At 55.8% G+C, this 15,811-nt stretch overlaps 1 protein-coding gene across 4 annotated transcripts in view; it reads left to right on the top strand.

Annotated features, from left to right (window-relative positions):
• Positions 1-9,291: 9,291 nt before the first annotated feature.
• The window catches only part of SLC22A12 (solute carrier family 22 member 12), a 39,238-nt gene continuing 32,718 nt past the window's right edge, over positions 9,292-15,811 (top strand). For 2 of the 4 annotated variants that reach the window (XM_047691643.1, XM_047691640.1), the window contains exons 1-4: positions 9,410-9,976; positions 11,238-11,341; positions 14,596-14,750; positions 14,864-15,032. In XM_047691643.1, the coding sequence (XP_047547599.1) occupies positions 9,584-9,976; positions 11,238-11,341; positions 14,596-14,750; positions 14,864-15,032 (821 nt within the window). In that variant the 5' untranslated portion in view covers positions 9,410-9,583. Of the gene's footprint in view, positions 9,381-9,409; positions 9,977-11,237; positions 11,342-14,595; positions 14,751-14,863; positions 15,033-15,811 lie in introns of those variants that run through there. The other 2 variants (XM_047691642.1, XM_047691641.1) reach the window with 2 other exon arrangements.

Consider the following 15,811-nt stretch of genomic DNA (forward strand, 5'->3'; position numbering starts at 1 on the left):
CTTCTCCTTCCAGAGCAGAGTTCAGGGAGAAATGCCACTAAAGCAGCAGCCGGGCACTCCTGGACTTCCCTCGAGGAGCCTGGGAGCAGCCCCGCCCGGTTCCTGAAGGGTCGTGGGAGGGTACATGGCCTCTAGCCCTTACTTTATCTATCATGTCCTTCCCAGCCTTGCCAGCTGGGGAGAGGGGGGAGCTCTTGTTCTTGGAACCTTTTCTGCTCCCAAATACCACCCAGGATGTGGGGACAGTAAGTGGGATTCTTGGAGGGAAATAGAGGGAGGTTCTGGTGACAAAATCACAGGGAGGGGAAGCTCAGAGAAAGCCCAGAAGTCCCCGGGAGGGGGGTTGGGATAGCCTGTCCCTGGTCTCCGGCAGGGTCTAGATCTTCCCCCAGCTCCAGACGGTGGTCTGCCGGTCTTTGCAGGTAGCAGGAGGCCCCTTGCCCACAGAGAGCCCTGGAGGGCCGTGGTCAGTGATGCAAGGCCAGCACAGGACAGCTGACAGCGTGGCGTCAGACCATCCCATGCGCCATGGGACCTCCTGTACTCGTCCAGAGCCTCAAAGCCTGGGCTGCAGGTCCCCTGAAAACAGAGTCCCCAGCCACTAGGGAGGAATATCTGTCTTTTGCATTCATGGGCCCTTCGCCTAAACCCCCTTCTCCTGGCTGCCTGAACCCCGGAAGTCCTGCCTCTCTTCCTGTTTCTACCCAGAGTCCGAGTGTCAGCCCCCATCATGGGCCACCTTGTTTACTTCCAGATGAACACACAGCCACTGCCCCCCACTCCCTTCATCCCTCGGGGCCCTCCCTGCCCACAAACTGGCCTTGGCCCTTGGCCCTGGGGCTGAGGAAGTGTGATGTGCTGAAAGGAAATCAGGTTGTGGATGAGCAATGATCCCTAATGAAATGTGAAACATCGAGGCTGCCAGGGGCTTCCTCCGGCGCTGGTGACACCACGGTCCTTGTCAGCTCCACCCAGACAGCATGTGACAGCCCAGGGCCCAGAGCAGCCAGCCCGATGTGCTTTCGTGCACTGGGTGGACCACACAGCCGGGTCCGGGGGAGGCAGCCTAGTGCTTGCTTCAGGGACCCTGGGTCTGAAACCTTCCAGCGGCACTGCACCCAGGCTGGGGGGTCGGGGGGTTTCCCCTGCACCTGCAGGACCTCCCAGGTCCCCCCAAGCAGGGTCAGACACCTCCTTGATGCTCCCGTATCCCTGATCTTTAATATTTATCACTGCCTTGAGGTCCGCATCAAACACCTCCGGGTGTTTACTTTTACCACGTGCAAGTCATGGTCCAAATGCTCTATGGAGCCTCAAAATGACCCACGAGACAGAAACTACTATTATAATTCCCATTTTACAGAGACAGAAACTGAGGCACGGAGAGGCGAGGTCACTGAGCTGGTGAGAGGTAGAGCTGGAAGCAAGCCCGAGCAGTCAGGCTCCAGAGCCCTGTGCCCTTGACTGTGGTGCCAGGCTTTCTGCCATGGCCGACTGTCTCCTTGTCTGAGAGCATCTGCTCTACTCACCTTTACATCCGTAGTCACCGGCACTGGACCAGGTCCTCCATGAAGACTGGTGCTCGAAATGATGGAGGGATGGATGAACGAAGGTCAGCGTCTCCTGTATGTTGCAAGAGTCATGGTGGGATCCTCTGCAGAAACTCGTTCCCATTCTCGAGGTTTAGATATCCCGCCGGGTCTCAGTCTGGGGCTTTCCCTGCCCATCTGTCCCATGACCTTTATAGCTCGTACATATCCCTTTCTTACTTTGCCTTTTCTTAGCTTCTCAATCCACTTGGATTTGGGGAGGGGGAGAGAGAGACGAGTGCCCTGTCAGCCATCTGGAACCTCACCCCCCACCCCCCTGTGCCCTGAGTGATGCCACTGGGCATGTTCCTTAAGTCAGGCTCCTCAGCTGGGGAGGAAGGGGCTGAGTGGGTCCCAGCTGCAGCTGGGTTGAGGTCTATGAAGAGCCGATCTGGGATTTACCCGCTGCCAGGCAGAGGGGGTGTGTGTTGGGGAGGCTGGGGGTGTGGGGTTCAGTGAGGAACATGTCCCCAGGCATCTGTCTCTATGGCTCTCCAAGCAAAGAGCACATTCTAGCCCGGCCTGGCGGGGACACATGTGCCATCACCCTCCTGCGTCATCCAGCTCCTTGCGCCATTGCCCGATGCGGCAGAGGACAGAAGGCAATGTGACACGGAACTCCGTGATCACGCCTTCAGACGCCCTGTCCCTCTTTTATTCAGCAAACACTGACCAGGGGCCTCTGTGCGCAGGCAGGGCTTGGGTGCCGGGGAGGTGAAGGACGAGGCCCGTTTCCCATCTGTAAGGAGCTTATATTTTGGTGAGGAGGCAGTGACGTCAGTAACAACCCAGCCCTTCTTGGAGATCCTCTCTGAGGAAATGGGAGGGGTGGGAGAGTAGTGGTTATGGAGGAGAATGATCTAGACCAGCGCCTCTTCACCTTGAATGGGCATACAATTTACGGGGGGAATCTTGGTAAATGTAGATTTTGACTCAAGAGGTCTGGAGTGGCGCTGAGCTATCGCATTTCTTTCTTTCTTTCTTTTTTTTTTTTAAAGAGTTTATTTATTTATTTGACAGAGAGAGAGAGAGAGACAGCATGAGAGGAACACAAGCAGAGGGAGTAAGAGAGGGAGAAGCAGGCTTCCTGCTGAGGAGGGAGCCCCATGCAGAGCTCAATCCCAGGACCCTGGGATCCTGACCTGAGCTGAAGGCAGATGCTTAATGTCTGAGCCACCCAGGCACTCCCGAGAGTCTGTATTTCCACAAGTGCCTGGATGCCCTGATGCTCTTAGTCCGTGGACCACACTCCAAGTAGCGAGTGAAGAGGGAAGCCACAGTTTCCTGCTACACACTTGCTTCTGGGCTGAGGGTGATGCGGGCACCCGTGGGAACCCCACCAGGGTTCTGATGGAGGTGCTCTCTGCCCTACACCCAGTGCCAGACCTGAGCCTTGTTGGTGGGCCAGCCAGGCTGTGGGTCCCGACTGCCCAGCATCACACTGGCCCTTTGTGCCACCGCAGAGGGAAAGCACTGGGGTGCGGGTTTGCCTGGGTGGGACAGCGCCCTTCAGCTTCAGAGTTGGGGAAGGGGAGACCACTCTTCAGATCTGTGGGGGGGGCCCTCAGTCAGAGGGGGTCCTCGGATTTCAGAGTTAATAGTAACGTCCCGGGGAGTGCGGAGACCTGAGTGTGGAGTGAGCACACATGGGGGGGAGGGGGGTGCCGGGAACATTCGCTTATCTCCTGGCAAATAACTCAGCAGCATCACGGCCGCTGCCCTGATGCTTGACTCCTGAGGTGTCATTCCAGGTCAGGGTAAAGGCCCCTGGGCAGTGGCAAGGGCTCAGGACCAGGTCAGGTGCGGTCATCCTTGGAAGCAAGCAGGGAGACGCTTCCCCATCCACGGAGCTTCGAGGGCTTTCAAGACAGAAGACTAACCCCCTGTTAATAGGCTTAAAGGTTAATCCAGCCTGTGACTGAGATAGGCTGGCTCTGCCAGGGGCCAGAGGCCAGGACCCCCAGAAGAGTTGCACATGAACACACCAATTCTGGACTCTGGAGAGACCGCCCAGCGAGCCCCGTGGGGCTGTGTCATGTCAGTTCACCTGCTCACGTTTATGGATCCACGCGGTTCTCACCACCGCAGCTCAGGCTGGGTCCTGCACCCAGCAAGAGCCTCTTACTGGTTTTCTTCCTCATCCGAGTCCATCTCCACACTGTGGCTGAGAAGATCTTTCAAAACCGGAAAGCTGGCTGTGTGCCCCCCTTCCTGGAGATGCTTGCTCATGGCCCGAGGGGTGCCCCGGGGCCCCAGTCCTCCTGTGGTCTTTCACATCCTCCACATTCCTCCCTTCTCCACCCCTCCTTCCCAGGCTCAGAAACTTTGCCCATTTCCAGAACACTCATCTCTTCTCCCCTGCCCAGACCTCAGACCTGCACCCTCTGTCCTTCGGCGAGGCCCCCATACCATTAATATCTTCTGCTTTGTCCTGCTGTGTGTCGGGTCCAGCTGACATGGCGTGATCAGACCATGTTGTGACAATGTTTTTACATCGGTCCCCGCCAGCTGTGCCTCCTTGCTGACTCACCTTGGGTCCCCAGGCCCCAGCCTGGGGCCCGATCCCCTGTAAGCGTTTGATATGTGCTTGGGGAGCTGAAGTGATGACAAATTCTCCCAACGCCTTGAGGATCTGAGGCTGGGTAGGCAAGAGGGAAATTGCTAGAAAACAACGTCAGGAACTAAGTGGGATGCCGAAACGTGTGTGTGGGTTTCCTAGGGCTGGGGGGACAAAGTACCACAAAACTACAACAGATGTTTATTCCATTCACGGCTCTGAAGCCCGAAGTTCAAAATCAAGGTGCCTGTCTGCAGAGCCATGCTCCCTCCAAGGATTCCAGCCGATAATCTTTGGTTTCTGGTAGCTCCTGGCATTCCTTGGCTATGACTACAGAACGTCGATTTCTGCTTTCGTCCTGATATGCCCTCCTTTTCTCCTTGTACGTCTCCTCCATGTGTCTCTTATAAGGACACTTGTCATTCATTGGGTTTAGGACCCACCCAGATAACCGGGCATTCTCATCAATAGGTCTGGAGATCACGGTGTAGACATCAGTCTGCCCGCATTGGAGAGGGCCAGTGGACAAGGGCGAGGCTCGCAAGGGGATTCCAACAGACTTCCCAGGCCTTACAGTTCTTGCGTTGGTCAGAGCTTGGACACGTGCCCCGGGAGAATGAGACAGACCCCCTGACTCCAGCACTCAGCAGCCGGGACCCACTTGAGGAAAAAAAGCCCAGGTATGAGACTGTCTGATCAAAATCCTTCCTCCCAGAAAGGGCAAGCTTAGCCTACACCCTCTTCCACCCTCTTCCCTCCCCCTCCCACAGCATCCCAAGACCTTGTTAAACCACGGCGGTTTTTAGGGGTGTCTGGGTGGTTCAGTCTATCCTTCAGCTCAGGTCATGATCGGGGTCCTGGGATGGAACCCCACTTTGGGAGTGGGGGGAGTCCCTGCTCAGCAGGGAGTCTGCTTCTCCCTCTCTCTCTGTCCCTCCCTCCCTCCCACTCATTCTTTCTCTCTCTCAAATAAATAAATAAAATCTTTTTAAAAAATCAAACAAAAAAACCCATAGCGGTTTATGGAGCAACAATTCAAGTGGACAGAGGAAGGAAGAAAAGCCCTTCCTTATGTAAACTGAGGCAGGATGCCAGAGAACACAGCCACATTATTTTCAATCGAGTGAGTATAACATCAGTATCAAAACCTGCAAGGAAGGAAGGGAAGAGGAAGGGAGGGCGTGGGGCAGAAAAATCACAGTCCAGCGTCACATGTGAAGATTCGTGAAAAACTCTAAGGAAGGGGCTCCTGGGTGGCTCAGCGGGTTAAGCCTCTGCCTTCAGCTCAGGTTATGATCTCAGGGTCCTGGAATCGAGCCCCACATTGGGCTCCCTGCTCAGCAGGGAGCCTGCTTCCCCCTCTCTCTCTGGCTGCCTCTCTGCCTACTTGTGATCTCTGTCAAATAAATAAATAAAATCTTAAAAAAAAAAACCTCTAAAGAAAACATTAACAAGCAGAATCCAGCGGCGCATTAAAGGAATAGCACAACTTGTCTCAGCATGTTCCCTCCTGGAATGAAAGGGTGGTTCGGTGTATTTTGAAAATTCATTAATATAATTCAGGGAAGTCCATGAAGGTAATTCATCATATTCTTGAGTTTAATAAGAAGAGTCATACCATGAACTTCATAGGCGCTGCAAAGGCATGTGGTAGACTCAACAACCATTTTTTAAAAGATTTTATTTATTTTTCTAAGTTTTACTAAATTTTTTAAAAGATTTTATTTATTTATTTGACAGACAGAGATCACAAGTAGGCAGAGAGGCAGGCAGAGAAAGAGAGGGGGAAGCAGGCTCCCTGCTGAGCAGAGAGCCCAATGCGGGGCTCGATCCCAGGACTCTGGGATCATGACCTGAGCCAAAGGCAGAGGCTTAGCCCTCTGAGCCACCTAGGTGCCCCTAAATTCTACTAATTTAGGTAATCTCTCCACCTAATGAGGGACTGGAACTCGTAACTGCTGGGATCAAGAATCACACGCTCTACCAATAGAGCCAGCCAGGTGCCTCCTGGTCTGTCTTTTTCAATCAAGAATGGTTGTTGAGGGGCACCTGGTTGGCTCCATCAGTAGAGCCTGTGACTCTTGATCTCAGGGTTGTGAGTTCAAGCCCTGCACTGGGCGGAGAGATTACTTAAAATCTTTCTTAAAATTTTTATTTATTTATTTGGGGGAGGGTTTAGAGGGAGAGAGAGAGAGAGAGTCTTAAGCAGACTCCACATTGAGCGTGAGCCTGACATGGGGCTTGATCTCACAACCCTAAGATCATGACCCCAGCCCAAACCCAGAGTCAGCTGCTTAACTGACTGTACCACCCAGGAGCCCCATAAATAAAATCTTTTAAAAAGAAAACCATAGAAGAATTCCTTTATCACCATGAAATGGAGAGGCCGTTTTAATAAAGTCAAATAAGAAAAGATTGAAAATTTGATGGCAAAAAAGAAATCTTACCAAAAAAAAAAAAAATCAGTAATGGTAGCACAGTAACAAAATCGAAAAACAGACTGGAAAAAATACTGGCAACTTTCACTACAGGCCAAGAGCCAACCTTCCTGCTACCTAAGGGCTTATAGAAATTGGTATGGAAACCACAAACTGCAATCAAAAAGTTTTAACGGATGTGAAGAAGCGGTTCATAGAAAAAAGAAATGCAAATACATCTTAAAATATATTGAAAGTTGCTCAACCTCACTCATTAAAAAAAAGGGCAAAAGTCAGACTAATTAATGAGACACTCTGGAACTTGGCGGCTATGATCTGAGGCTGCCTGCGTCTCTCCCCTGTTCCCCTGGGCGCGCTCCACCTGGGAACCCTTGGGCCCCCAGGATGCCCAGACCAGGATGCCCCAGGGCCTGGGAATTCTGCAGTCCCGGGTATGACCAGCAGGTGGCGGCACAGCTGCACCAAGCCCTGCCCCCAAGCAGCCCCAGAAAAACCGAAAACCCAAATTAAAAAATTCCTTGGCCTGAGAGCCCACAGTCAGTTGGAGATTCCGGGAGCCTTCTGGCAAATCTGGGAGGTTTGACCTTCTGCTGTAAGCAAAGCCTAGGGGCGTCCATGACAAGCAAAGGGCAGGGGAGAAGAGAACATTTTTTACGCACATGGAAGAAGGAGATAGAGACAAGAATTCCAATCTTCCAAGTGAGGCCAGGGTGGGTCCCCGCCACCAGATCACCTGGGGGCTTATTTTTAAATGCAAATTATGGGGCCTTCCTTTGTGGCAGGACCTGGGAAATGGCATTTAGAATGCCAGCACTCCTGCGGTTTCTGACCCCTGCTCAGGTTTGAGCCGGGCTGCCACCAACATGACAACACCTCCTGGCATGGGCCAGAAATCAGGGGCCGGAGATGGGAGGCCTCAAAGTCGCTGCCCCCCCGCCCCGGGGCCAGGCCTTCCCTTGTGAAGATGCTATTTGCACAAACATGGCATAAAGCCCAGCTCTTTCCATGTGAGATTCAGCCTTCGGGCTGCTGGACTAAGGCTTTGCCCAATCGGCCCCTCGCTCATGGCCCCCTGCTCTAATTTGGGTTGGTTCTCTCTCCACCTCTCTCTACTCGCTATTCTAAAATTCATAAGGAGAGGCGCGCGCACGCGGGTGGCTCAGTGGGTTAAGCGTCTGCCTTCGGCTCGAGTCATGATCTCAGGGTTCTGGGATCGAGTCCCATGTTGGGCTCCCCACCCAGCAGGGAGTCTGCTTCTTTCTCTCTCTCATAAACAAATAAATAGAAATCAATAAAATAATATAACCTTAAAAATAAAGAAAATCTTAAATAAAATAAAACCATAAACAAATTTAGTAAATAAATAAAATCTTAAAAAATAAAATGAAATTCCTAATGAATTCTTGCCACAGAGCCAGCTTTGAAATCCAGGCCCAGACCCCACCCCCCACTCCTCGGCCCCCTGGCTGGTGTCACAGTGGCCGGATTCTCCAAGCCTCTGGGAAGTTCAGGGTCCAGATGCCTACCCACACTTCTAGCACTCGTCAGACTTCTCTCCAGAACTGACTCAGCCCATTCTTCTCCTAGCCTGGGAGATGACTTCCGGCTCCCTGGCTGGCCCTAAGTCTGATGGCAATCCTGAACTCCAGCCTTTGCTGGGATCTGGTCCATGACGGGCCAGAGGCCACATGGCAGCCTGTCCAGGGGCCTCAGAGAGAGAGCTCTGGCTTTGGTGTCTTGTTCTAATCCCCACGCTGCTATGTTACCTGGGGCAAGCTGCCTGCCTTCTCTGAGCCTCAGTTTCCATGTCTGGAGGAATTCGCACCAAGGGCTCAAGGGCTGCTATGAGGAGAGAAGGAGAGGGTCCGGACTGCACGGGCAGCACAGAGCCGGACACACAGCAAGCCCCCAGTGCCAGGAGCAGCTGCTACTAAGAGGCTCAGTCTAGGTGGGGTACTGGGGACGGGGCTGCCTTCACCCCTCCTCAAGCCAGGCTAGGCTAGAGTTAGACCCTGGGTCAGGGAGATATGGCTTCACTCACTTTCCTGATCTGCACACCTGCTCAGCTCCAGGCCCAAGAGGGGCTTCGAATGGATGTCAGGGGATCGCAGCCCTGCTTTCCACCTGGGGGAGCTTCCAGTCTAATAAATGCAACCTGGAACCTGGAAATAGAAGCTTCCCAAAATAGTGAGTCTGCAAGCTGGTCTCCCAGGCTGCCTGGCCGGAGGCGCGAAGTAAGGAGGGAATGAGCCCAGGCCTGGGTCCTCCTGGTGCTGGGAGCCCACCTGCTTCCCTGCAGCCTGCGGGGGTGGGGGCAGCTACAGAGGACCCTGCCCAGTCCCCCACCTCTGTGCTGTAGCCAAATAGCCTGAATCTTCGTCCAGCGCGGCTGAAACTCAGGCCAACTGTTTCCTGATTTAAAGAGCCACACGAAGAGGGACCTGAAAGTTTCATTTACGAATGTGAGCAGGCCCCCAGCAGAGAGCTGCCAAAGGCTCCCCAGTAGCTGGACCTGACTTTCCTGCCCGGGAGCTCACGGTGAGATTGCACTTTAACCAAGGTCACTGCCGGGTGCCACTTCCTCCACGACTGGAGCTCAGTAACATCACGGCTCAGTGCATCCTTTTTTTTCTTTTTTCTTTTTTTTCTTTTTCCACACCTGCTTGATCTTTTACTCTTGGTGCTGGTGAACCAGAGCGCCTGGGAGGCCCCAGGCAGTCTGGGGACAGTGAGCTTTGTCCCTGATGTCCCCTCTCCAGAGGGGTGGGGCACCCAAGCGTCATTCCCTGAAACAGGGTAAGGGGGAGTTTCTTCAAAGCATCTGGGGCATCTCAGGACTGACTCGACTGACCGGTTGCGAGCCGGCTCTCCCAACCAGCTGCAGGCTAGCAAATGCAGAAGGCCTGATGGACCTGGGTTCCAGCAGCTGCTAGTGGTTAGGATACTCTCGGGCTCCCTGACCTCTGGGACAGCTGCCCTGGCCGCCTGCAGTTCTGCCCATGGCCTTCGCCGAGCTCCTGGAGCGAGCAGGGGGAGTGGGCCTCTTCCAGGCCCTGCAAGTTCTCACTCTCCTCCTTCCCTCCATCTTGGTGCCGTCGCAAATGCTCATAGAGAACTTCCTGGCCGCTGTCCCAGGCCACCGCTGCTGGGTCCGCATGCTGGACAATAGCTCCGAGGCCCCCGCAAACCTCAGCTCTAAGGACCTCCTGACCGTCTCCATCCCACCAGGCCTCAACCTCGACCCACACCAGTGTCGCCGCTTCCGCCAACCACAGTGGCAGCTCCTGGACCCCAACGCCACGGCCACCAACTGGAGCGAGGCTGCCACGGAGCCGTGCATGGACGGCTGGGTCTACGACCACAGCACCTTCACCTCTACCATCGTGTCGGAAGTAAGGGCCTCCCCCCTGCCAACCCCACGGCTCTCTGACCCAGCCTCCCAGGGATGGCCGCCCACCCATGCCTGGAAGGATCATACTGTTCCCGCCAGCGGTACTGAATTAGATGGGACTTGCATCTCAAGCGAATTGCTCAACACATGCTGGCCTGGATCCTGATCTGAGGCCCGAGTTCCAGGATAAGCAGGAAGACTTTGAGGAATTTTAGAATTGGTCACCATTTAACCCTGCAGGAAAGGGACAGTGACAGGCACTGTTCTAGAGGCTTTCCCCCTAGTCTCACTCCGAGCTCACGAGCAGGGGGCCTTGTCTGCCTCTGGGAAGGAACAAAGAGAAGCAGAGTAAGGGAGATAAGTTGGCCAGGACACACAGCTCACACACTCCAGGAGCCGCCTCAGCCTAGACAGACCATCAGGGGCCGGAAGCTGGGTCTCCATCACGGCCTGTCCTGCGGCTACGCAGGAGGAAAGCAGGTCCTGGGAGCAGGGCTGAGAGGCAGGTGGGGAAGGCCTCTCTGGAGGGGAGACTTGGATGAGGAGACAAGGAAGGTGCAGAGAGAGCCCAGTGGGGACAAAAGTCCAGGTCTGGGGTGCAGAAGGAGGTCCATTGTGTCTGGGCACAAGGAGTTAGGGGGCCAGGCCACAATGCAAGGATCTGCTTGGCATTTTCCAGTGATCACTTTGCCCCGTGGGGACAGGGGGCTCCTGCTTCAGTGGCCCTGGTGAGAGAACAGAGCGAAGCCGTCAAGTCTTGGTGGAGGACTGTGTAGTGGGGGGTGTTCGGGCCATGGATGCCCGGACCTGGGCAGGAGCACTCAGAAATTATAGTCGCACGTACTCAGCCCTCTCTGCTCATCCCAGCGGCCCTGCGAGGGAAGCAGCTGCACAGCCCCCCTTATGCATGAGAAACCAGGCTCAGCAGGTGCAGAAAACCCCGGGCTCCCCCAGCCAGCCACAGGGTTAGAACCGCAGCCTGTGGTTCAGCCACCACACTCCACTGCCCACCCCCACGAACCCAGAGCAGCCGAATCACGTGCGTGCCATACAGCTGGCTGGGAGGACAGAATGGAGCCCCCCCCCAACCCCAGCATACCCAGTTCCATCTCTATCGCCTGGCTCGAGGGACACCACCCCCAGGACCCAGGCTGACCAGGTGCTCCTGGCTGGGAACTCCCAACCTGGGTCTCCCTCTGCCACCCAGGCCCCAATGTTCTGTGTCCCCTGAGTCCAGCTGCTGTGCCCTCCTTCTCTTCCAGTGGGACCTAGTATGTGACAACCAGGGCCTGAAGCCCATGGGCCAGTCCATCTACATGGCTGGGGTCCTGCTGGGGTCCATCTCTTGGGGCTTCCTCTCTGACCGGTGAGTACCTTCACTCCCCGCCGGCTTCTCCTTGACAGAATGAGCACCATGGGGACAGAAGTACAGAAATGGACCATGAGCATCCATATTCCTTAAGAGACAGGGCTCTCTGGGTCTAGACGAGAGTCCCAGGTCCCCAGGGAGCAGCGACGGCCAAGAATCCCAGGCCAGATTAAGCTACATTGTGCGCGATCCCCTCAAACACCACGCTCTCTCCTTTGGAGACACCAGCCTTCCTGGGCACCTCTTGTGTGCCAGGCGCTGGACAGCCCTGTCCTCAGGGAGCCCATAGTCCCCTCTTCCTCCTCCTCCTCCTTCTTCTAAAAGATTTTATTTATTTATTTCAGAGAGAGAGAGAGAGAGAGATAGCGTGCACATGTGAGTGAGCTTGAGTGGGGGGGTGGGGGGTGAAGGGCAGAGAGAGAGGGAGAAGCAGGCTCCAGGGAGCCTATGCTAAGCAAGGAGCTGGATGCGGGACTCAGTCTCAGGACCCGGGATCATGACCTGAGCTGAAGGCAGACACTTGACCTACAGAGCCACCCAGGTGCCCCCACCCTTCTTTCTTCTAACTCCAAGTACTTGGCCTGCTGTGAACTAGAAATCCTCCTCCTCCTCCTCTGGCTCTTCCCCCTTGTGAGGTGGTGCCCCCAGGACCTAGCCCCGCCCCTTCTCTTGGCCACTGCCCCCAGGACCTAGCCCCGCCCCTTCTCTTGGCAACTGCCACCCCCCCACCCCGATTTGAGGTTCCAAGTGGAGGAGCATTTGCCTCACATATGCTGGGTCCAACGCTGGCCTCGTGACCCCCACCGCCAGCCCAACCCCTCGGCACCAGACTCCATCTGGGAAACCGGCCCCTCCCCACCCCCCCCCCCCCCCCCGCCCATGGCACACCCCTAACCATGGGAGCCAGCCCTGGTCTCCTGCCTTCCCCCCGCAGATCCAGCCCCAGGCCCCTCTTCTCTATACTCTCCCCTTGCCCAAGCCACCTGCCTCTCTGGCTTGGGGCAGGCCCTGGCCCCCTTGAGGGTCTCTTTCCTCCATTCAGAGTGACTTTGTGAAATCCTCTATGTGGATCTGGTTGATGCCAGCCTGAGGTCCTCCAGGGCCATCGCACTGAGGACAGTTCCTGCCCCCCACCCCCTCCACCTCTGCTTGGCCCTTGGCTTCTCCCCCACACCCATGCATGCCCTTACTGGGGCGCCCTCGGCATCCTGGCTGCAGAGCTCAGAGGGAGCCCATGGCCGGTGGCCAGTGGCTGAGCCTCGTTCTGAAGGTTGTCCCCCTGGTCTCTTTGTGCCCGGCATGCAGACCTCAACCCCAGGCAGCCTCTTCCCACCACAGGCGGGAGGCCCCACAGGGGCCGTTGGGACCCCCGCCCTGGCCTCCGGCACCGTGGGTCCCCTGGTCGTGCCTTCTGTCCTTGCTCGCTGCACCTACTCTAACAGTGCTCACTCGTTCGCTCACTCGCTGGTCAACCGGGGGCGTCCCCCAGGGACATAGCTCCCAGAAGGCAGGGGCACGGCATCCCCAGGTCCCCAGCATCCAGCACGTGGCAGGCACCCAATCCTTATTCAGTGAATACACGAACAGCTTCCCGACTTTCGCCACACCCTGTGGGCTCCGGATCTGGCCCCTGGGTTCCCTAGAAGGGAACCCCACCTTTCTTTCCCTGGTTCCCTAGAAGGTGGGTATGCTGCTTCCCATGTCTCCTCTTCTTCCTGTTCTGGGGACCTGGCTCTCTCCGTGGGGCTGTTGTGGGTTAATCACATGAAGGACATCAATCACAGACAGACCTTGGGCTGGGCAGGGCGTAGTGTGGGCTCCTCCTGTTATGGCTTTGCTACCATCATCGTTGGTGGGCCTTATTTAATCCTGAGCATGGTGGGGGGCCCGAGCAGCAGGGAAGGACGTGGTCCAGGTGGCACTTTCAGAGGACAGCTGCCATGCGGCTCTGGCTCATTCCCCCGGGGCTGTCCATGCCAGGAGCCAAATCACCATCAGTCTGCAGCCTACCCAGGGAGCCTGGCGTCAGGGCCCGGTGTCGGCATCCAGCCCTCGACCTGGGTCTGGGCCACATGTCCTTGTTCCTGGGCAGTGCTCAGACAGGCGGGCCAACCATCGCCCGAATCTCTCCCATTGGACTGACACACGCTTTGGCCAAATGCAGGCCGTGGTTTGGGCTAAGCCAGCCTTGGGGCTGGAGCAGCACGGTGGGTGTGCAGGTAGATGTCCGAGGTCCCGACACGGGTGGTCTCATGGGAGCTCTGGTCCCCGTGCTGGCCGGCTTGCCCAAGGCCACGTGCGCTCAACCCCCGGGCGCGCCGCCTCCTTGCTCGTCATCACGGTTTTCACGGCTCTGTAAGGCCGTGATCACGCACACCCCCATTGCACAGACGGGGGAGCTGTGGCTCGGAGACATTGAGTCCTGTGCCCAAGGTCACCCAGGCAGGACACAGCTGGGCTCAAACTCAGGCTTCTGATGCCAAAGCCCATCTTTGTTCGGTTTTTATTTAAATTCCATTTGGTTAACATGCATTGTACTATGAGTCTCAGGTATACAAAATGGTGATTCAACCAAAGCCCGTTCTTTTTTTTTTTTTTTAAGATTTTATTTATTTATTTGAGGGACGCCTGAGTGGCTCAGTGGGTTAATTCTCTGCCTTCGGCTCAGGTCATGATCCCAGGGTCCTGGGATCGAGCCCCGCCTCGGGCTCTCTGCTCAGCAGGGAGCCTGCTTCCCCCTCTCTTTCTCTGCCTGCCTCTCTGCCTACTTGTGATCTCTGTCTGTCAAATAAATAAATAAATAAAATTTCTAAAAAAAAAAAAAGATTTTATTTATTTATTTGAGAGAGAGAATGAGTGAGTGAGAGAGAGGGCACAAGCCAGGGAGAGAGGGAGAGGGAGAAGGAGACTCCCGCGGAGCAGGGAGCCTAATGCGGGGCTCGATCCCGGGACCCTGAGATCATGAGCTGAAGGCAGACACTTAACTGATGGAGCCACCCGGGCGCCCAGAGCCCATGCTTCACCCTGAGGTGACGTTGGCCCTGAGATCCAAGCGTTTGCTATTTTTATAACAAGCAGACTCGGAGCCCGCTCCTGGGAGATCCGCGGTGGGGAGCAGGTGCTGTCTGCACCGAGGGGCCCCAACAGGTGTCCCCCCCTCTCAAACCCTCCTTTCCCTCCAAGCACCTGCCCCCAGGCCCAAGTCCCACCGCCCCTCTCCAGGCCCCCACGGTGCTTGTGTCCCAATCCAGGTTCGGGCGGAAGCCGGTGCTGAGCTGGTGCTGCCTGCAGGTGGCTTTGGCCAACACTGGCATCATCTTTGCTTCCAATTTCCTCATCTACTGTGGCCTCCGGTTCCTGAGCGCTTTTGGAGTGGCCGGCATCATCATGATCCCGGTGACGCTCAGTGAGTCCCTCCCTCAGCAATACGTGCCATGATGGGCGGGGGTGGGGTGGGGGTGGAGACAGGGACTGAGGCCACCAAGTGGGCCTTACCTGCCTTTCTGCATCACGTTTCAGTGGTGGAGTGGACCACAACCCGCAGGAGGACCGTCACCGTAACAGTGCTGGGATGCTCCTATAGCCTGGGCCAGTTGGCCCTGGGGGCCTTGGCCTTCACCCTGCGGGACTGGCGGGCTCTCCAGACAGCCGTATCGATGCCCTTCTTTGTCATCTTCCTGATCTCCTGGTTGGTACAGTGTGAGACTTTTGCCCTTGGGGAGGATGTCACTCACTAGGAGGGAGACTTGGAGGGCCAGGGTGCCCCTCAACCCCACCACCCTGACTGGGCATGGATCCCAAGGGGCTGAGAGCCACGGAGGGCAAGGATGTGTGCGGAGCCCCTGCTCAGGAGACACATCTCGGGGTTCAGAGTTACGGGGTGGGCATTTTAGCCCAAGGTATGAGGCTCCCATCTGGCCAGCTGGCCCCCAGGTCTTCCCCTTCTCGGCCCCAGCTGCTCTCACCGGCCGGACACCTTCCTTCACATCACTGGCCTGACCGCCTGCAGATACCTGGGTCAGTGCGGACTGGCATTGGATATGAAAAGATACAATTACCATGGTTATTTGCCGTAACATGCCCTGAGATCTGGAAACACGTTCTTGGGTGAGGGAGAGGGAAACAGACACAAACTCACGACCCCAAACGTTCTGTCATGTCTGTGAACCGGGGCTGAGTACACCTGCACCCCGTAAGTCTGCTGTGCAGTACAGAGAGTAGCAAGGACTCATTCATTCCTTCTCCAGTATTTACTGCCCCGTGCCAGATGCAGTTTTAGGTCATGGGGACACATCAGCAAAGAAAACAGATCAAAAGCCACTGACTACACAGAGTTTTGGCACAGCAACAGAATCAGTGAGCAAGGAGGAGGACATCCCATAATCACACTTAATCGGCCCCTCTGGTCACCTGTGTTGGGTGCATCCTAGATGCTGTTGGTCATACCAGATGTGTATTCACTTCTTC

The sequence above is a fragment of the Lutra lutra genome, chromosome 10 (genome assembly GCF_902655055.1).
Source record: "Lutra lutra chromosome 10, mLutLut1.2, whole genome shotgun sequence".
In the NCBI taxonomy this organism is placed as follows: Eukaryota; Metazoa; Chordata; class Mammalia; order Carnivora; family Mustelidae; genus Lutra; species Lutra lutra.